General features: G+C 37.2%; 1 protein-coding gene across 2 annotated transcripts; it reads left to right on the forward strand.

Annotated features, from left to right (window-relative positions):
• Nucleotides 1-483: 483 nt before the first annotated feature.
• NUP107 (nucleoporin 107) lies at nucleotides 484-22,172 on the forward strand. 2 transcript variants are annotated; one of them, XM_085569591.1, is made up of 28 exons: nucleotides 484-548; nucleotides 1,347-1,432; nucleotides 2,437-2,526; nucleotides 3,264-3,379; nucleotides 4,247-4,382; nucleotides 4,907-5,010; nucleotides 5,499-5,626; nucleotides 5,957-6,005; nucleotides 7,185-7,256; nucleotides 7,717-7,805; nucleotides 8,575-8,653; nucleotides 9,588-9,701; nucleotides 10,608-10,698; nucleotides 11,824-11,900; nucleotides 12,428-12,487; nucleotides 12,803-12,948; nucleotides 13,060-13,108; nucleotides 14,192-14,261; nucleotides 14,687-14,805; nucleotides 16,461-16,499; nucleotides 16,982-17,132; nucleotides 18,133-18,239; nucleotides 19,124-19,226; nucleotides 19,407-19,567; nucleotides 19,760-19,885; nucleotides 20,543-20,656; nucleotides 20,941-21,108; nucleotides 21,813-22,172. In XM_085569591.1, exons 1-28 carry the CDS (start codon nucleotides 541-543, stop codon nucleotides 21,918-21,920), a joined length of 2,760 nt encoding a protein of 919 aa, XP_085425717.1. In that variant the 5' UTR covers nucleotides 484-540; the 3' UTR covers nucleotides 21,921-22,172. The 2 variants fall into 2 exon arrangements, with proteins under 2 accessions (XP_085425717.1, XP_077639640.2); XM_077783514.2 differs by having other exon boundaries at nucleotides 484-516.
• Nucleotides 22,173-22,700: the final 528 nt, after the last annotated feature.

Here is a 22,700-nt window from a genome sequence, read left to right on the forward strand (position 1 = left end):
GCTTATATGGTAGTAACAATGTTTTTCTGTAGGTAGAAAGTAGGTTGAATTCATTTAGGGAAGGAAAGGGAGAGGCAATTTCATAATTCTGTTAAATTTGTCCAGCCTTGAAGGGTTGAGTAATCCCGCGCGGTGCTTGCTTTACCCTTTAATGTTGGTGCCAGTAGACTGAGTGACTGACACTGGGAGAAACGGGGAAGAAACAGACGCGCGTTTGCAGCTGTGTGAAAAACTCGTCCCTGCTCCAGCCGAACGTATCAAACACCTCGCGCGCCCGAGGGCGAGATAACCCCAACAGCGCCTGGCACTTTTACACTACGGGGTTTTTTCAACCTCTGACCCTCAGCACGGGTTGAGAGAGGAGAGCAGGCTGCGGCCGCCCCGCCGCTCCCGCCCGTTCCCCAGCGCGGCCCCGCCGGGCCGGGCGGGCGCGTGGGCGGGGCGGGCGGAAGGAGCCCGTGTCCTTCCGGGCCGCGGGCCGGCGCTGGCGGGAAGCGGAGCCCGGGCCATGGACAGGTGAGGGCCGGCTGAGCCGGGGCCATGGACAGGCGAGGGCCGGCTGAGCCCGGGCCGTGGACAGGCGAGGGCCGGCTGAGCCGGGGCCGTGGACAGGCGAGGGCCGGCTGAGCCCGGGCCGTGGACAGGCGAGGGCCGGCTGAGCCCGGGCCGTGGACAGGCGAGGGCCGGCTGAGCCCGGGCCGCGCCGGCTGGAGCGGCTGTGCGCAGTGCGGGCTGCGAAACGCAGCGGGCCTGCAGCGGCTCCGGAACGCACCGGAGGGGTTTTGTCGGCCGAGACCTTTAAGTCTGGCTGTTGCTTCTTGGTTAAGCGGGAGCCGTGAGCTGCTCGGGGGTCGCGGGGCCGGGCCTTTGCCAGGCCTGCTGAGGCGTGCCCGCACAGCACAGCCCACCGGGCGGGCTCCGCTGCTCCGAGTGACTGGGAATGGGGGTTTCCCTTCGGCAGGACACGTGAGCGTTCCCAGCCTGTGGAGACTGCGTTATCCGGAGGGAAAAGTCATGTAGTGAAGTCATGCCATTCTTTCTGTTTCATTTTTCAGTTCAAAATTGGAATTTCCTTGTGTTGTTCTTCCCTTCCCTCTTTCCCGCTCGCCCTTCCCTCCCTTATGTTGTAGGAGGAACAAAGTCTGGGTTTTCACGCAACCTTGTTTCCCTGAGCTAATAAGCAGTGCTAGATTTCTGCAGAGGAAGCTGGACATAAGTAGTAAGATTGGAGATGACTTAACGCTTTAAGTTTCCTGGTTGTGCAGTTACGTCGGCATGACAGTAAGATCTTGGATGTCCTGCTTGAATTCACTGGCTTGTTTTCTCTCTGTGTTGCTGTTCTGTAGAAATGGTTTTGAAGACATGTCATCCCCCCATGATCCTGAAGTGGTCAGACCTGGACGGAAGCAAGGCTCTCAGAAAAGAGTTTCTAGTATCCTTTTTCTGTAAAGAATTTTTGTCTTTAATTGCTGTGTTCACCAGGTGTGTATATTTTTGATACTGCTTTGATTTTCCTGGGTGTATGAATTCAAGTGGTTGTGAGAACTATATGAGAACTACATGACTCAATTCCTGAGCTTTTGGAAAAGAAAAATACGTTTCCTTCATTATATCTTAATTTTATGATTTTATGTTTATTTGCAGGTATTGTAGTATCCGAGTCCTATGATGATCTACTGTATCTTAACTTTCCATCTACTGTCATAGCAAGAGTAGTGCACAGATACAGATTTAAACTTCCATAGAAATCTCCCCCCTTGCTTTTTTACTATAAGGACCCCCCTCACCACCACCACCACGAGGTAGTTTGACAGCTAAGATAATGGTATTTTCATGGCTATGATAGCAAAGGAATCCAAAAAATTTGTTTGTTCTTCTGGGTTTTGCATCTAAATAAAGCTTGTGAGATACTTGTCCTGATTATATTGTGCCTAAGAATCAAGATGCTTCTGAATGCTACTAGCAGAAGCTACTGAAACTTTTATACAACTGCTTCTTAGTAAATCATGCCTAGGGCACTAAACCTGGTTGCTGACAGGAAGAAGAAAAGTAGAGCAATGGAGCACCTGCAACTGAGAGAGGGAGCATTCTAAAAAATGCATTCAGACTCAGATCTTTTTGTTGTGGTTGATGTAGCATGCAGCAGCTCCTCATGAAGCAGAAGGGTTCTCTTTGATCTGAGCTGCTGTGAGTAGTCCCAGACCTGTGTTGTTCATATTTCTGAACTTCACTTTGTGGTGTCCCTTTTAACCCCCCAGCTCTTAAGGTTCTGATGAAACATTTTATAAAACTTTTCTGGTTTACTCTGGAAGATGTGTAATTTTCATACCATTTGAGTTATGACAAACTATTTTTCCTTTCCAAGTTACCACATTCATTTAGAATAAATACAAAAGTGTGTTTAGGAGAGTGTTTCTTAACTTGTTTACTAATTAGTTCTTACATCCCTGGATGACACTATTGGAAACATGACGCCTAAAAGCCAGTGTCTTTCCCGAACTCCTAATTCATTACTTCACCAGCCAGGTAAGACTGCCTGCTTGTTTGCTTACTATTTAGTTAAAGATTTTATGTGCTTGTACTTAATAATTAATAGCAATCCATAAGAATGACATGGATGTGCTGCAATCTAGTGAAGGCCCACAAAGTTGGTAAGTGGGTTGAGTACCTGGCATATGAGGAGAGACTTGAAAAGAGCTGGGATTGTTTATCCTGAGGAACAGGTTGGGGGATCTTGTAAATAGATATAAATATTGGATGGGAGGGAGTAAAAAAATAGCCAAGTTTTTCGTGGTGCCCTGAAAAGTCAAGAGGCAATAGGCACAACAGCATATACAAGGAATTCTGTTTAAACATTTAAAAACACCCCTTTTTTTACTCTAAGAGTTGAATGCTAGAACTGGTTGCCCAGATAGTCTATGGAGTCTCTCTCCTTGGAGATAAATAAAGCTGGACAAGGTCCTAAGAAATCTTTTCTAGTTGACACACCTTTGGGCTGCCTTATGCTTTAAGGGTTTGGAGACCAATTTCCAAGAAAGAATGAGTGGATATATACTGCTCTTTATGCTCATGTGTGTTTACAATGAACTCTGGTAACTGAAGGTATGTTGCCTATTTGGTGTATATATACAACCTGCTTTCAGGTTTCTGTCTGCACTTCATAAGCACTTCAGTCCCTGTTAGAAATTTATTTTTGAATTTCTGGGTGGAGTTGAGCAGCTTGAAATACTTTTTCTTTTCAGAAAAGCCTCTTTCTCTTTCAGGTACTGCATTACATCGCAGCTCCATGAAGCCATCAGATATGTCTGCCATCCTGGGAACAGGAGGGAAATCTCCTCTCATTCTACCAACTCCTGGACTTTTTGGCAATCTGTCAATGGTAAGATGGTTAGAGCATGTTTTTCTCTTTTTTCCCTGTGAAACATAAGAAAGTTCAGTGTTTCTATGTTGTTTGCTCCAAAGATAAACTGTGAGTGGTACAAGCTTGCTGTTTACCGCTGGTGTTAATCATTACTGTGTTGTTCTTTGAGATGATGCAATGAGGAATCATAGAGGTTTACAAGGACTTTCCAAATACACCATGTGTGTTAAGCTAGTCCTCATAACATCAGTTTGTGACTACAAAAATCCTGACTCTGCTTGTCTACAAATTCTTCAAAGATAATTGTTTTATGTTAGCAAGTTAAAATTTTGGGTTTTTTCTTATTTTGGCATTTTCCAGTATTAGGCTTCACTAGAGTGTTGAAGTTTAGACTTCAAAGAACAAGCTCTTCTGATGACTTTTTAGATGACATTGATGATCTTCTACTGGAGTGTATTTGGAAAAACACTGATTGGGAAAGTTATCAGTAGGGACCTCTGAAGTATTTTATCTCCATTTATTTTTAAATTAACTCTAAAGAAGTTAAGGTGTTTTTCTCTAGCTACATTTTAATTAATTCTCCTCTTTAATTGTTTCTGTGGTTTGATACAGCCATTTGTTTCTCCATAAATTATCAGCTTCTAGGGCCTACTTGATCAATGTATATACAGAGCTCTTGGCACTGTGTCCTGGGGTGACTAAATTGGCCCCAATCCAGGACACACTGGTAACTTTTTAAGGCATAGTTGCACCTTATCTAAAGGTAGTTATTTCATTATTAGATTTTTAGGATTCTCTGTTTATTCATATAGAAGAAAAAAAGGTGTAGCTAGGCTTGTAATATCTGAGATTACAATGTATTTCTTTATGTTCTTGTGGTTGCAGTTGGATGAAAGTAGCTGGACAATGGCACTTTCACCTCAGCAGAGAGGAATGTTTGTAAACGCAGATGTGTCCAATATGACAGAAGATGTCACTATGAGCGCTGTGTTCTTACGTGAGGATGATCCTGGGGAAGCTGGTGAGACAGTTTGAAGTTTTACTAATAACTGATCCCAGTTCTGATTTCTGGGGTATAAATATATGTGTCATTTTTAAAAAATGTCTGTATTATTTTGCTGGTATTTCTTAGTCAAAAGCAGGCTAGTTTTAAAAGTTCAGAAAATTACTCCAATTTATTGGAATTTTGTGAGTTTGTGCTTTCTGTGGAACCTGTTCTGATGGAACAAATGTGCTCTAGTGATGTGGGAAGCAAACTGGATTAGTTTTGTGGAGACACACAAATGAGTTAATGGTTGAAATTCTTGCAAGTGGTGTATTTACAACAGAAGTTTTATAACTGACATTGCCCATAGCTTCTGTAGATTTTAACTGTCTTAGCTGATAAATGCTTCTGACTTCATGAGATAGTTTATATCATCATTGTACTCATTTAAATTTGCAAAAATGAGATGTCATCAGAAGAATGTTTTCATAGTTCAGTGGAGGCTTTTTTAGCAAATTGTGCCTCACTAATATGGCTGTTTCTTCTTATATCTGTCCTAGCTACTATGAGCATGTACTCAGACTTTCTGCGTTCCTTTCTGAAGCATACATCAACTACCATTTTTGATCTTGTGGACGAGTATGAGAATATTTGTAACAGTCAGGTAAGTCCTTACTTGGTTTTTTATTTACTTTATTTTACATTCCCTTCCCCAGGCAGTGTTGCTGTGAAGTCACAGTGCTTAACATACATACTTTACATCTTCCAGCTTATGAGTCACTGAACACTAGCGTTGAGTAGCATCTCACTTTCCTCAGACACTGCTTTGGCACAGGGAGACCTGTGGTGTAGCTTGCTGAATACTAAAAGTATCATCTGGTGGCTGCTCCACTGAAAGTGTCAAGTGGCAATAAACATTAGCAGATGTATAAATGTTTTTATTAATAAGATGGATTAAAATGTACTTATTTCTCTCATATGTAAATAAATGGAATCATCATATTATTTTATAAATAAAATCATAATTTGTAGTTATGGTAATCAAACCCATTTGTTGGAAACATTCAGGATAATAAAAAGATTGCTGTAATGGCTTAGGAAAAAACTACAAAAAAATGGGCAGTATTAACTCTATTAATTTATTTCTTTCAGGTGAATATATTAGGAAAAATAGTTTATCGGGCAACTCCTGGACAGCAGAAGTTTTCCAAAACTGCAAGTGTCTTGTGGCTTCTCAAGCAGGAGATGGTAACTTGGAGACTGCTGTCCTCACTTTATAGGTAATTCCTTTGAAAAGCACACTGCACTATGACATTTCTGTACTGAGATGACTTTCTTGGATGAATTTTTTAGGAGTTTATAAATAGGGAGTCAAGCAATTAAGCTTGACTAGCTGATTATTAAGTTGTTATTAATAAGCTTCTTATAGAAGTATGTTCTGATATATGTCTATTCATTATTGATTTACAAAAAGGAAAGTTGTAATTTGCAACTTGTAGTATTTTTAAGAACATTTTTGTAAAGTTTTTTTAAGCATTTATACATAGGCATTTTGCTAATTTTTTTCACCTTTTGTTTTAATCTTTAGTGTTTTGCATTTTTATTTCTAGAGACAGAATACAGTCTGCACTGGAAGATGAAACTGCATTTGATGTCACTGTAAGGATGGACTCTTTTGGCTTTTTCTAAGTGATGTAAGAAGCTAAATAAGCAACATGTAGGCTAAATGCTTGTGTTTTACTTTTAGAATCTCAGAGTGGCAGTCACTCAAAATTCAAAAGTGAAAAGTTAGACTAATTTTTATCAAGACAATTATTAAATTATTTCATCTATTGTGAAGAGTAGGTCTAAATATTCAGTTCTAAAGAGAGATTGCCTGTGTAAAAATTATTGTAAACTATTCTTTGTTTTGTTTTCTTAAATATCCTGAGTTGGAAGGGATGCACAAGGATCATTGACTCCTACTCCTGGCTCTGTACAAGATAACCCTAAATTCACTGGAAATAACTAATTTATTTCTTTTTAAAAGCTGCATCAGTAGCTGTGACGTTCCCATAGGTCAGAGATAATTTTGCTTTGCTTAAAAGAAGAACATGTGGTCTCAAGCTCCCCAGCCTTTGCAGTCCTGATTGAAATTTACTTCAAGAGAAATCCAAATTTTTTGCTCTTCCTGTTAGAGCTGTAATCATCTTCTCATGTCAATACAGTGCTTCCAGCCTTTGCTGTCAGAATATGCTTAGGAAAACAAGACAATAAGTAAAATTACTCTGCCTTTGTAAAATTTACGATTGCAGATCTTTCTTATCAGTCATAAAATAGCTTCTTCTACAATTCCCACTGCTAAGTTGTCAGTGTTAAACACTGTTGTGTGAAAAATTCCCAGTTTGCTCCTACCTGTGTTTTTTAGGAAAACACATCTTCTGTTCTCTTTTTATTGCAAGTCTAATGAAAGATAAATTAATGTAGGAGATGCAATAGAAGGATCAGGACTCTGGGGTTGATATTTTTTTGGTTTTCACACTTTTTAATGATTTTCTTTTTCAATTTAAAGTAACAAATAGGATTTAAAATAATATGCAGGCAGTCAAGGAATCTACTGTGTGGAATCTTCCTCTGGTCATGTATTTGTGAATTATACTCTAAGTCTCATTTTTACAGTTTTACTGGATGTAAAAGATGAAATAATGTATAAGGCATTTACTTTTTAAGAAGAGGGACGGGTAGATAGCATACTGAACTTTTAGCAAATTTCTGCATTAGTATGTGTTCAATTTTATATTTCTGGTTTTGTGGAAATTTTCTTTTCCATGAAGTAATAATCAGCTTTTTCTTAAATAGGCTTTAACTGCTAGTGAAAAATCTACTGTAGACAACTTGTTTCAGAAAGATTCACTTGTTCGACAAAGTCAGGTATGATGGAAGGTTTTTAATATGGAACTGAAAATAGATTAAATGTTCGTAACACTAATGCTCTGTGCACTTTTTGGGGTAGTTTCCAATATTTTTTTTTTATTCACTCAAGTGTGTATTAATTGTATGCATAATGATGCTCCTTAGTTGCTAAAGACCAGACTGTTCTGCAGAGGATGAAAGGCTGAAAGCTGTTCCCATTTGCAGCATCTGTTACTGTTGATGGTAACTGATAAACTGTTAAGTAGCACTGAATTAAACTGCAGTATCCAGTGAGAAAGAGAGAAAAAGTGCCAACCACCTTCATATTGGATACTTAAAATGCAAGTGGAGTAGTCCTGGATCTATCAGCCTTTTAGTTGCTGCTTAGATAATGAGTGGATTCAGAGATGAGAGGAAGTCAGGAAAAGTATTATTTGTTACATGTTTGGTTTAAAAATGCAATTTTATTTTATTCTAGCTGGTGGTGGATTGGCTAGAGAGCATTGCTAAAGATGAAATTGGGGACTTCTCCGATAATATTGAGTTTTATGCAAAAACAGTATATTGGTGAGTTAAGACTTTCTTTGATTATATACATTTTCCCATCAAGTGTAAGATTCACAATTACAGAATCTTGAAAAGAAGTGGTCTCTTTAGGTTGTTAATTTAATTCATTTATTTTCTTTAAATTCATACATGTAAGATTGAAATTTCTTACCCATCCACTGAAGTAAATCTCAGAAGTCAGTGCCTTTTGGGGGAAAAGATGAAAGGAAAAACCATCAAACAATTTTAATTTAATATTTGTCTGGCTTTAGTTTTTGCCTGCCTAAGTTCTTACCACTTTGTGTCATTGACCCTTCGCCAGAAGCCTCTATTGTCACCTTTATTATCACTGATAGATATAATGGCAGAATGGACCAAAGATTATCTTTCAAGCTAGATGCCTAGAGTAAACTTGCTTTTAATGGCCAGTGAATTCAGGCTTTTGGAATTATGTGTTTATCCTCAGTTAAATTTATGTCTTAGACTGACTTCATAGTAATGGTAATGGGAAAATTGCTTATGCAGAAGTCAGTTAATAGTGGAATACACAAATGATTGAAATAACTGATGCTTTTGAAAAAAGTCAAATATATGTTAATTAATTATAATATTGTATTTGTGACATGTTACATTTTCATAACAGTAGTAGAGTCCATTGATGTATCAACCAAACCAAGTGTCTGTTCGGTAAACATACTCTATGTAACAAAATATATCTTTCAATATTTGTCTTACTAAAAGATGCTTGCTAAAAAAGCCATTTTTCTGTAAAACATTTCACTGCTTTCAGGGATAACACACTACACACCCTGAAGCAGCGACAGTCAAGTACATACATGGGAAGTTCTCGTCCTCTGGTAACAGAGTTAGTAAGTATTATATAAAAATAAGGCTTGGCTTCAAAATGGGCTAGAGAAATATGCTATCTTCACAGATTGCCATCAATTCTTACATAGTTGTGCTATCTAAAAGTAGTTGTAGTATCTAAAAATTGCTACAGAAATTGTGAGGCAGAGCACATCAAAACTTCTTTCATGGGTCACTGTGGACTTGTGTTTTCTTCCAGCAATCACTTCCACACTCCCCCTCCACCCCCGCACAAGTACTTGTGATCTATTTGGTGACGTAATGGCTTTATTATGACTAAAACAAGCTCATGTTCCTAACCAAAAAGCTTCTAAAACTTTGGGGAGCCCTTGCAGATAAGGGAATGCTGTCTTCATGCAGTAACATACAATGAAAACAAATCCTAGTGCAATACTTTGACAGTTCTATAATGAATGCTAATGGGGAGAAGTCAAGGAAAGAAAGGACTGTCCATTAAAACAAGGTGATGAGCTGCCTCAGTGACAGAAAAGCAGCCATAGAAGATTAATTCAACTGGGGAGTGATCTGAGGTATTGATTGGCTTTAGAAAATCTCTTTGGATTACATAGATGCAAGTGCAGCTCTTGTGAAAAACCTCACATAGAAGGTGGAGGAGGACAAACGTTCTGGGAGGTGGATAGACAGAAGGGCAAAGGATGTTTGAAGATGAGAAGAGCTGTAAAATAAGAAAATTGGGGCAAATAAAAGGGCAGTGGAGTAAATTAATTGCATTGACTTCTCCTGATAGGAACAGTGACAGAAAAGGAATAAAAGAAATTAGAGGAAAAACAGAAGTATCATGTTCAATATTACATGGGTTGTATGGATTGTTGTGCCCACATGGAAAATTGACTCCAAATTATAAAATGGGGCAGGATGTTAATGGAAGAGACATGTAGATATTGTGTAGATGAGTGATGACTTCTTTCCTTGCAGGATCCAGATGCTCCTATTCGACAGAAACTGCCGCTTGATGATTTGGACCAAGAAGATGATGCAAGATTGTTGAAGTATCTCTTCACTCTCATCAGAGCAGGAATGACAGATGAGGTAATGCAAGTTTTAATTAAGTAAACATAAGTGTCTTACTGTTTTTGCAAATAAGCTCTGTACTAAAATGTCTAAATTTGGCTTGTAGTGATTCAGTTTTTAATGTGTTGTCAATACTGACTGCCAAATTAATATTTTAATCAAACTTTGTTTTAGTTAAATAATTTTGGGTGTAGAATAGATGTTAAGGAAAAAATGTAGTTTTGGGTGTTTGGGTTGTTTGATGATATTTTTTCACTGTTGTGTTTGGTACTAAATACCACCAAGACAAACACATAGAATGCTTTAAAAAGCTTTCTAATTGTGTCTCTAATCATGAATGAATTATCAGACATGTATACATAATGATACTTGAGTAATGGGGAGGAAAGGGGATTTGAGATTCTTGTGCCAAAGACCTTAACTGAGGAGTATGAGTACTTGCTCATATTCTGTGCCAATATGGTGCACATCTATTCTTTTTGTGATGGTATGGGAATATGAGCATATTGCTGCAGGGCAGTGTGATTAGAGATTTGCAGCTTCAGTTGCAACTGGGAAGGCTAAGTAGACTGGGAAGGTGGATGACTGTATGAAGACAATGATTAAACATCTAGCAACATTAAGCAAAAGGGCTATGCTTTACACTAATTTTACCAGAATGATGCATAACAGCTGTTTAGCTAACAAAGACAAGGCTGTAGCACATTTCTTACATTGCTGTAAATACTTACTGAAAGTGGGAAAAAGATGACATCTGCATTGAAATCTTTCAGTTGTTTTGAGTTTAAGTCCTCTGTGCTTATTTTTCACATGGTAGAATCTCTACACAAATTAACTGTTTTAGTAATATTCACATTTTTAAAGAAGAAGCTGGAAGTTTTCCTACCTTGAAGTGTGTTGCTGAGAAAATGCATTATTTTTCAGGCACAGCGCTTATGCAAACGATGTGGTCAGGCCTGGAGAGCTGCAACTTTGGAAGGCTGGAAATTGTATCATGATCCTAACATAAATGGAGGTATCTGCTCCAAAGTGCATTTTGAGACAGATATAAAAATACTAAGATCTCATAGTATCTGTTTGTGGCAAAGAGAAATAGCTCTTTATTTTCACCTGATGAGCCTTTTTTGGTATCTGGAATATTTTAGCATGTCTGTTGAACATGTAAAAACTAACATGAAGTTATTTTAGTTGAAGGTGAGTTCATTGAATCCATCTACACACACTAAAGTCACTTTCTTTAAGTCAGACATAATCACTAGGAAATAGATGTCTCAGAGTTATGTACAGATCTTCTCCACCTCCATACTTGGGTCTGCATCTTAACATCTGGCTTATGCCACCTAGCACACATTTTGTTGCTTACAGATTCAAATTGGACTATATACCCAGGTTCAGAAAAGTGTAGTAGGACGAGAGTTCAGCAAATGTAAACGCAGGAGAAAGAGATGCTTTTAAAATATTTGAAAATTGTAAAGTACCTTTGTCCTTGGTTCCTTGCACATGGTTCCCCATTTATAACACAGTATCTTCTCTCTGTATTCAGTACATTGCAGGATTTAGCAAGGAATTTAAGAATGAGTCTAAGTGTTGTTTATAGCTGGGTGTGGAAGGCTTAATGCTTTCCTTTTTTTCAAATCCTGATAGCCTGTTGCTTTTATCTGCATGCCACACCACTGTCCTAGCTTTTCTTTGAGTCTGCCTACCTAACCTGTTGTTACACAGGTATAAATGTCCATGCAGATGCATGCCAAATAGAAGCACTTAAGCAGTGACATTTTTAAGAAGCTTTGATTAAGATACAAAAATTCTTTTTTTCCCATTAACTTTGTTTTTTCCAAATGTATACACTGTAGATATGTTACAGCCAAAAGCATTATTTTTTTAAAAGCTAGATAGCAACCATGTTTTTAAATTACTGTAACTAATAGATGGAAATTCACAAAACTAGCCAGAAAAGCCACCTTGCAGTCCAGTCAAAAGCATCAAAATGTTTTAGGAAGAGTTCTAAAGGGATTGAAATTGGGCTATGAAAAGAAAATAGACTATGATTTTGTAGAAGTTACTGGAGTCTCTTCTTTTAATAACACTTTCTATCTTTTTCCTTTCCCTCTTTTTTTTTTTAATTATTCTTTGCATGTAGGAAAAGAGCTGGAGCCTGTTGAAGGCAATCCATACAGATGCATTTGGAAAATAAGTTGTTGGCGCATGGCTGAAGAGGTAAGACATGCTGCTATTTTTTCTATTAATACGTAAATTTGAACTTTTCTGAACTCTGAAATGGGGTTTTAAGTGAACATATCCACTTTGCGTTTGCTGCTTAGAGTATTTGCAGTTAATGCTTCTAAGAGGACTTCTGGAATATCATATTTCTGTATTGTGAGAAATCTACATAATCAGCAACACTTTTTCTGGAGACATCTGACTTTCTTTTTCTGTTTGAAAGTAAAACAACTGACACTGACTTTTATCTTGACTTAATTGAATGGGAAAGAGAATGCTTTCTTTCCAGGTCAGTGTAAATTTTTCAGTTAAGTAACAGGGGGATGCCAGTGAAGGAAAAGACAGCAAGTGCCTTTTCTTTCTTACTTGCTATTCTTATTTTGGCTCCTTGTGTATCCTGTGGTTTTCCAACTTAGAATCCATTAGATGGAACATTTTGTAATGGATTAATCTCTAATAAAATGTAAAGTGACTAGAAAACTTATATGCTTTTAAAGTTTGGGTGTTTTTACTGTTTATTTTAGGATCAGTTTAATAGATATGAAAGAGCAATCTATGCAGCCCTGAGTGGAAACCTCAAACAGGTATGTCAAGTCCCCTAGTTAACCCTAGTTTGGTAGTTGTGCATTTCCTTTCTCATATGTGACAATGATACCATCAGAAATAATGCAGTTACTGATTTCTGTACTTTTAAAGATCCAGTAAACAGAACGGTAGCAAACATTGCTGCCTTAGTAGACATGCTCTTTGTAGTACTGGCATGTCTTAATTAAATACATTATAGAATTTCATACACTGCTTTGGTGCCTGAAAATCTGATCCTGAATCACAGTTGCACTGTTTGGGTTCTGGTGTTTCTCCATCTCGTGATAATTTTTACTCTGTTTTTGATTATGTAGCTTCTTCCAGTTTGTGATACCTGGGAAGATACTGTTTGGGCATATTTCAGGGTCATGGTGGACACTCTAGTTGAGCAGGAAATACGAACCTCAGTAGTAACTGCAGAGGAGATGGAGGAGCTCCCTAGAGATTATTTAGAAACAAAGTAAGTTTCAAGTAAAATTGTGCCACAACTACACTCAACAAAGCATCCTGTCTGGAATCTGTGTGGAATATTCAAGGTGATGTTTTTTGTTTTTTCCTTCTTGCTTTGAAGCTGGACTTCAGAAAAAGTTTTTGAAGAACTTCAGGCTACAGACAAAAGGGTACGTAATAATTGCAGTGTTTCTCCTCACTGCTTACCATTTTTAATTGTTCATCAAGTTCTACTTTTTACTGCACTCTTTAATGAAATGCTCAAATATACACAATTACTAATTTATTTCATAGTTTCTATCCCCAAAAATATATGATTTCTGAATTCAAATATGTTACTACCTCTTAACAGGTTTTGTGTTGCCCTGCCCTATACTTTCCAAAGTAGCTGGGTGTGCTAAAGAAACAGATGACTCTCAAATGTTGACATACAGATCAGACAGAGTGCATCAACTATTGAATAAGCATTCAATAAAATGTTCAAAATTGATTGCATTCCATTTTCTTCCTAGGAGATCTGTATGCATATTTCAGAACAGGCCTTTCAAAATTTAAAAACATATTTGCTTAGACTGTGATTCTTTGTTACTTTTAGCACCCAAAATACTCAGTTCATGAAAGATGAGGATATATAACTTAGAGGTTAATTTTGCAGAGATTAAATTGAAACTACACTTACTTTTATTTGATGTAATTGACACATAGCAATATGATAAATGCTAAGACAAAGACATGCAGTCAGCTACAGATACGCTCATCTGTATTTGCCATTGCAACATAGTACAATCCTCATCATAAAGGAAATTTAGATTTGGATTGCATTTCATGCATTAATGCATTAATTCCTCTGGGGAGAGGGTGGAATTTCTTCCTGATGAAATTTTCACAGACCTTTTCTTTAGGGATTTATACACATTGTTGCTTCTTCTGTCATTTTTGAAAATATTGTCTGTAACATCATTATCTGTAATACCTCCTCTTCGAGCAAAAAGCCCTTGGTGTTGGATGTCTTCCATGAAAGTATTAACTGTACAGACCTATATTCCAGTTCTTTCTTTTAGTTTGTCAATGTTCTTGTAATTTAATGCAGAGACAGCAAGTGCCTTTTCTCTTGCTTTTTATGAAGAATACCCTTTGAAACAGGATAGCTTTTTTCCCCCTGAGGAATTTTTGCTTTATTTATAAGTTTGTTTTCTTCATACATTATGCTAGAAGATTTATTCAAAGTTTGAATTTTCTTTTTTTGTCTCCAGAGGGTTATAGAGGAGAATCAGGAACACTATCATGTGATTCAGAAATTCATTATACTTGGAGATGTGGATGGTAAGCATTTCTCTTAAATGATTTTTTTTGGTCAACTGACTACATTATTTTGAGAGAACTTTCCAGAATCTTCTGTATGAATGGATTTTTAGAAGCACACAGTAGGCAAGCTCTGCATTAAAGCTATGCTCTAATCAACAACTGTAGGGACAGTTTGACCTACAGGGTGTTTTCAAAGAAGTTATGAAATCATGTAAATGTGTCAGGATGCATGCCATTCTCCTGAGAAATAACGGAATACATGCAGTACCTTTTTAAGCCAAAGAGCTATATCTTTCCAGAATTGTTGCTATTCTATTTTGTTGGACTTCTGAGATTAAATTATGTTTGTTGAATAAATGCATAATTTTGAAATATTTCTTAGGTGTTTTTTTTCCTTTTTCTCTGTGGTATGGCTAATGCAGACATTTCCTTGGTGGTTATAGGTTTGATGGAAGAAGTCAGCAGGTGGCTTTCCAAGGACAGAAGCGTGCTCCCAGGACACCTCCTTCGTTTCATGACACATCTTATTCTGTTTTTCCGCACTTTGGGTATGCAGACTAAGGTCAGTTCTCTTGTACTTGATTTGCTGTCATAGCAGTAGCCAGTCTTGGAAGTAGAAATACTTGTGTGTGAATATATGGACAGCATGTAATGATGGTGAATTACTGCCAGGCTGAGGAGGAGCTGCATGCTTAAATAGTGTATTTGTTGCTCTTGAAGCCTAAAGGAGAAAAAAGCATCCTCATCCCTTCCAGCTCATCTTAAAAATTGGGTTTTGAGGATGGTGGATTTTACGCAGAAGCCCTTTGCTGAGAAGGTCCTGAGTAAAACTTCAGTGTTAGGCTTATTCATAGCAGCCCAGATGTCTTGAATATAACCTGTTCTTCCACAATTGCTGGAATGGTACCTGTTGCTGATGTAAGCTCTTAAGTGCTTCTGCTTGAGGTAATTAGTACCAGCTGAAACTTTCGTATTATCTCCAAGTATAAAGTAAGTATAGCCTACTACCTATCTGGCCTATTTATGCTGAATACACAGATGGGTCACATAACTGTAATTACTCATTTCTGACAATATCACAAGTAATTTGGGGCTCTCCTTTTCTACTGTTTTAAAATTTAGAAGCTATTATGTATCAAGTAAGTTTCTGAATCTTTCTTCTGGGAAAACACAAATGTGTATTTTCATTAGATGATTTAAATACAGCTCTGAGTTACTGTTTATTCATATTTCCAATCATTGCTTGAATCCCTCATGGAAATTTGTTTTGAAGTCAGTTAACGTTTAGCTAAATAAGAGGAGTGTGTGTGTATGTATACTAATATTTATATACTATATGTATACTAATTTTTTCTTAGTTTGTATACATACTAATAAATATTTTTACATGCATTTTACAGAGTAGGTCTTTAAGCTAAAGTGCAGTAGAACTAGCCATTAGCATATGTGTGACAGAGGGGACAAAAAAGGTACAATTTCCTACATGAATTCAATTGTGGGAATTTGTAACAGTTGATTCTGCCTTTACAGTTTTAGAGTAGATGAATTTATTGTATCATTACTTGATCAACCCTCACTAGACTTCATGGGGAAAAGGCAGAAGTGCAAGCTTTTATATTTATTGTGTATTAATTGTATGCAGTTCATATAGATGTATGCTTAGATGGTCTTCAATTTACACATATAAATTAAAATTATAATTCCTCACAGCAATAAACACTTGAGTCTTGGCTAAGGCAGTTTCATGTGCTTGGACTATAGTGGTTATTTAACATAGGATATTCCAGATGAATCAAGTGATATTTATACCCTGTTACATTATAATTTCCTATAATAAAACAGGGCATGTAGCACACTGCAGTAGTAATCTGTGTACCTGACATTTTTGTTTATTAATTTAAAATATATGGTAAAATGGAAAGATTTAAAACTCCTGTGAAAAGTAAGTAATCCTGTAAATTCCAGGTAGACCAAAGACTATATTATCTAGTTGCTGAAAAAAAAAAATCTTTGGAACACTAAATCTTTTAATCAGATGTGCTTTTTAAATCATGCTCCAAGAGAAACAGTTCTTCCAGTTGAGCCTGTTTGTGTAGATTATTGAAGCAGGAATAGGCAAATAACCTTGTGTCTGTTTTAGTAGTGATAGCCTGTCAAGTACCTTTTATTTTCCATATTATCTGATTTAAAATTGAATTTATACTTGTTTGCAATAAGGAGGAAGTTTCTGTGGAAGTCCTGAAGACCTACATTCAGGTAAGCTTTCAGAAATAGTGTTTGTTTTCTCTGTGATTTGGATGTGAAGGAGGAAGAAAAGCAGATTTAAAGTTACAGGATGATAAGAGCCATGATGCAGCTAATGCTCTACTCTCAAGAGATAATTTTTCAATGGAAGCTTGCCTAATTCACAGATTTTTTGTTAGCAATTCTTAAATAAGAGACAGTTTTATTGATCCTTGTTTAGAGGCTGAGTGGAATCTTCCTGCATCAGAATAAATTAATCAGAAATTTGTTACCCTTTTTAGGTTTAGCCAGTACATGTTTTTACTAAGGAATATATATAAAAATATATATGTTATCTATAAAATACATGTTATATATATATAAATATATATTAAATATAAATATATATATTAAATATTTGTTATATATATATTTATATATTAGTGGATATCTTCTATATATTTGCTTCTTATATATTTGCTTCTCATTCTGTATGTTTGGTTTGTGCCAAGCAGCGGTTGGTGTCTGAGAAGCACACAGATTTAATAGCATTTTATGTCAGCCACCTGCCCCCACAGCTCGCTGTGGCTCAGTACGCTTTATTTCTTGAAGATGTTACTGAGAGTGATCAACGCCACCACTGCCTTGAATTAGCAAAAGAAGCAGGTGAGAGACCCTGATGGTCCAATTATCATTCTACATCCTGGGTTATTTTGTCTTTCAGTAGTCTTTGCTCAAAGCCTAGCTATGAATACAATACTCTTTCCTTCTCCTATTTTTTTTTTCAGTTAAATAAAATTAATTTGCTGATCACTTCTTCAAGTAGGTGTATAGGTATGTTTTCATTAACTTGGAATTAAACTAAATATCAGTGCTTCTGGGTTATGTCCAAACACACCAGGAAGTAAATGTCAGCTGCCTGTCTCAAATATATGTTCTGAAGCTTGACATGATCATATTGTTTCAGAAAACTAATTATAAAAATACATACCTCTTTGTGGATTTAGGAAGGTTATGAGTATCTTAAATTTTTTGTCCAATTTATAGTGCTTTTTCTTAGCCATGGCAGGTTGTTTACATTAATTGCAAACTTCCTTCCAGGCCTGTACATGAAACTAGAAGGGGATTACAGTGAAGCAGCACACTGTCCATTGCTTGACAATACCTCTGTGCTACTCAGAATACACAAAGAAAAAGATTTCCTTCTGATTTTGTCTTAACTTCTCCTCAGTAATTTTTCAATCACTTTCTTTTAAACTCATCTCAGGTTTCAAAAATAACACATCCTACTTAAGCATCTGTAAAAGAAATATTCTGAGCTTTTCCTGGTACATTTGTGTCAAATCATAATCTTGCTGTCATAATTGTAGAAATCAGTGATCTTAGCAGATACATCTATATGCTGTCTTCATCACAGATTGAAAAACTTATTAGTTGTCTTATTTTCATATTTGATATTCTCTGTTACATCAAATCTCATTCTTGTAAAATACTGTCAATAAATGACATAGCGCAAAAGCTTATCTATTATTCTGACAATGTATGTTTGAACAGACTTATAAGAATTACCAGTAGTAAGGAACACGATCAACAGCTGGAGTCTGAAATTCAGTTTGTGTTAAGCTTGAATTCATGATAGTTCTTAGACAGTTCTCTTTCAATCCAGGTCTGGACGTTGCAACCATAACAAAAACTGTTGTTGAAAACATCCGCAAGAAGGATGCTGGGGAGTTCAGCCACCACGACCACGTGCTAGACACAGGCACAACAGAGGTGAGTGCTTCACAGAGCAGATAGTCCAGTTTGCAATCAGCTACGGAATCTTTGACCATGTATGAGCCATATTTTTCCTTCAATAAGGGTGAAAATTGCTTTGAAAAAGCCTGTGAGGGAAATCCACTTTCTGTGTGACCAAGTGAGAATATTGGACAAATCTGTAACTCTGTTTCTGCTTCTCCTTGCTCTTTGGGTGTGCTTATCAGCAGCCATACCTTTATACAAGTCAAGATAAGGCCCTTGAAACGATTGCAGCGCCCTATGTTGTCAGGTGTTACTGTAGCCTCTACAGTTCATGAGTACTTTGGATCTCAGATGTATCTTTTAAGATGCTGAAGGGGCATTTCTAGCTACAGCAGACACTGATTTTGCTGACAGTTTCCTTGTCACTGCTGTTGAGCATTGGTTGGATCAAACTCAGTGCTTTAGGGACAGCAGGGTAATGTTAAAGTAATGTTTAGAAAGCAACTGATTGTTTGCAAATTTGTGGTAATGTTTTTGCTGTTCAGTATAAGGTTTAAGCTCCCTAAGAGAAAAAGGTAGTCTATCTAACACAAGAGTTGAAAAACTGATTGAAGATTATAGCAAGAACTCCATAATACATGTTGTTACAGTGTATTTGTATTAAAATTTGAGGAAAACACCACATAATCCATAGAAAAAATGTTGAGAGATAATGCTCTGAATATCTTGAGAATACTTAGAAATAATTTTTTTTATTATTCCAAATGGCAGAGGTTTCCTAAGCTTTTGAATAAAGCAATCCTTGTTACTATGTTGTAATGCTTTCCAAACTTATGTATTTCCCGGACCAGATCTAATGTGTGTTACATCAGCTGTGTGCTTGAAATGGTTGTGAATTTCTGTGTTGGTTTTTACAGGCGGATCAGCTGAAAATAGATGTAATTGACTGGCTCGTATTCGATCCTGCACAGAGGGCAGAAGCACTTAAGCAAAGCAATGCAATCATGAGGAAGTTCTTGGGTACTAAGCTTCACAAATATTGTAGACTTATTTTTAAATGCTGGTTTTGTTCTCACTGGCTCTTGGTACTACATTTGATATAACTTTGGATCTAGTCTATTAAAAAGCATGGGTTTGCCAGCTTAAGAAGATAAGGTATGGAAATTGCAAAGCTCTGATACCCAGTTCACATTCTCATAGCATCCAAGAAACATGAAGCTGCAAAAGATGTGTTTGTGAAGATTCCCCAAGACTCTATAGCAGAAATATATAACCAGTGGGAAGAACAGGGAATGGATACTCCACTTCCAGCTGAAGATGACAATGCTATCCGGGAACATTTATGTATTCGTGCATATTTGGTGAGTTTCAGATATGCAATATTCCAAGTTGCTGTTTTGAAATACTGGTGGCTTTGCCTTGGTGGTAAAACTTTAGCTTTGTCCATTTGATTTAACTTCTGAGTCTTTGACTCATTAAACCTGTGCATGTAATGACATTCTGGTTATTAGATGAGTCAAAAATACCCAAACATTGTTTCCAATGCAATCCAGGAAGCCCATGAAACCTTTAATGAATGGTTTAAACACATGAACTCAGCTCCACAGAAGCCGTCTTTGTTACCACAAGCAAGTTTCACTGAAAAAGTGGCCCATGAACATAAAGAAAAGAAGTATGAGGTAGGTGGAAGTCCACCTTATTTACTGTACACTTTTATGTTTTTGCTTTAGAGTCAGTCTAGTTCAAGGAAAGAAAGTAGAAGACTGCTATTTCATATTATTTAAGGACTCCAATATAAATTATTTTTATGTTGAGAGAGCCTGAAAGAATAATAAGGCAATTGCACAATTAATTCTGGTTTTTTTTCATGACTCAGATTTACATAAAATATTATAATAGTAAATATTATCATGTGTTGGTTGTCAGTGTTATTCATAAATGTGAGCACTTGATTTTGCTACTAACTCTATTAAGTATTATTATTTTTGTTTTCTAAAAGATGCTGCAGTTTTGTTTCAACTGAAGTTCTTTTTGTAGATCTGCTCAGTAAAAATATACCCTATTCAGTTAACATAAACATTTGTTTTATAAGCACAGAGAATAGGTTGTTTAAAATTGTCTTCCTCTAGTGGCTTTGTTTTGAACAACCTGTCTGACTCTATGGACAGGGCATTAAGCAATGATGGAAATAGCTGTTAGCAGCAGACTTTTAAGTTTTAGCCACTGGCTGAAGATTCTAATTTTAATTTGAGCTGCACTGCCTGTTGCAGTGTGTTTTAAAATAGCCTTGGAAATTATCCTGTTCTGCAGCAGTTTATTTTTTGTTTCTTTGCCAGATGGATTATGGCATTTGGAAAGGCCTCTTGGATGCTCTTACAGCTGATGTTAAGGAGAAAATGTACAATGTGTTGCTCTTTGTTGATGGAGGATGGATGGTTGATGTCAGAGAGGTAAAAGGAAGTTTTATGTCATGACACAGACCACAAAGCTCAGATCACGTGTAGTTGTACCCTTGTGACATTTAGTTTCATGTGTTCCTGTTTAATTGGCTCTGGCCTTGCTGTGAGCATTTAGAGCTTGCTCCCTTAGTAACCATGCAGATCACATCTGACAGTCCACTTCAGGCTGCTTAGGCCAGTTTTCTGCCTCCAACAGTGCTAATTGCGTAGCTGTGCTGAGGTGCCTGTTAAAGGTAGATTTTCACAATACTAATGCGTTCTTTTGCTGTGGTAAGGATGCCGAGGATGACCCTGAGCGAACGCACCAGATGATCCTGCTGCGAAAGCTGTGTCTGCCGATGATGTGCTTTTTGCTGCACACGGTGCTCCACAGCACGGGGCAGCACCAGGAGTGCCTGCGCCTCGCTGACATGGTCGCCTCGGAGCGCCACAAGCTCTACACGGTGAGCTGGCACGGCTGCGACAGCCTGGCTTGTATTGAAAGCTCTGTGGGTTGGCTGTGGAAGAAGCTTCTATATAGAGAGGAAGACACCATATGTTCCTTAACATAAGTTTCTTGATCGCTTCCCGTTCACTGCAGTAGTAAAAGGTTTCCTTGTGTTATGACTTAATGAATCAAAGAGTTAACTTTGAATTATTGAGGATAATGACTGGTATTCTGACAACCAGTTCTGAGTAGTGCAGTTACTAGTTTCTGGATGGGGGCTATTGAATTTTAACTTCATGATCTTAAAGGTCTTTACCAGCCTAAATTATTCCATGATTCTAAGTTTAGGTGTAGAATCATAATTGATTTCTTTATTTCCATTGCATTTCAAACACTATATAAGCAGGTTTTGGTTTAGAGCGTTTGGTTTACCCATGATTGTCTATGCCTCCAAAAACCTGAAAAACAACCCCAAAATGAGACAGGGGTGTCTTGAGCCTACATTCAAGTAGGCTCAGTTTTGGATGCTGCTACTAACCTCCAATGTCTTACTAAATGTCCTTTTGAAATGCCTGATGATCACACTATCTTAAATAGAAATAAATAATCAAACAGAAAAATAGTAACTTAATTAACCACCACTTACTTTTTTGTATCAGTGCTATTCATTGCAAATAAATATAACTTTATGATGTTTGGTTTTTTGTTATTTATTCTCAGGTATTTTCAAAAGAAGAACTCCGGAAGCTTCTACAGAAGCTGAGGGAATCTTCTCTGATACTTCTGGACCAGGATCTTGATCCTTTGGGATATGAAATTCAGTCATAAGTTTTCATGCGGATAATTCATACTTTCAAAATTTTCTGAGCATGGACATTCTGGTTATTAACAAAAACAAACAAAAGACCCCAACAGAATCACTACTTGGACAAAGTGTTCTCTTTTTGTGGGGTGAAAAACCCCAACCTTCAGATTTCAATTTAAACTTGAAAAAGTATGACCAACTTCAGAGATGTTGTTTGTTACGCAACCTTTTTCATGGTTTTTTTCTTAATAAAAGTGCTTGAAAAAGAGAAAATGTTTGTTCTAATCTAAAATGTCATTATATAAATTTGGTGATTTTTCTGAACATCCTTAATTTATTTTCTATATGCTAAAAAGACTGCCCATAGACCAAAAACATTACTTAGCAGTTAAAATGAGCATGGATACAGGGGGAAGGAAAGTGAGACTGCCAGAAGGTGCATGAAGAAAGTAGGGGAGAAGAAAACAGATAAACCAAAAAGCAAAAGTAAGGGGTTACTTCCAGCCCTTTGGGAAGAAAAGGCAGCTTTGCTTCATGGCTTGTAGTGTCCCCCTGTACATGAAGGAGTTGCTAAAATGCTGATGAAGTCCTTAACCAGAGACAAGATGATCATACGTTGTAGCCCCCATTTGAGAATTTGTAGTTTATTTTGAAAGCTTGTTCTGCTCCTGTTTACATGTATAAACACGTTTAGCTGCCTTTCCCTTTACAAGACGGAGTGCAGAGGACACGTAGTGCAGTTAGGCAAGGGCTTTAGCTCCTTTACCCGAGTCGCTGTCTCTTGGCAAAGAACGTACTCCGTG

Source organism: Lonchura striata, chromosome 1A, assembly GCF_050655825.1.
Source record: "Lonchura striata isolate lonStrDom1 chromosome 1A, ASM5065582v1, whole genome shotgun sequence".
Taxonomy (NCBI): Eukaryota; Metazoa; Chordata; class Aves; order Passeriformes; family Estrildidae; genus Lonchura; species Lonchura striata.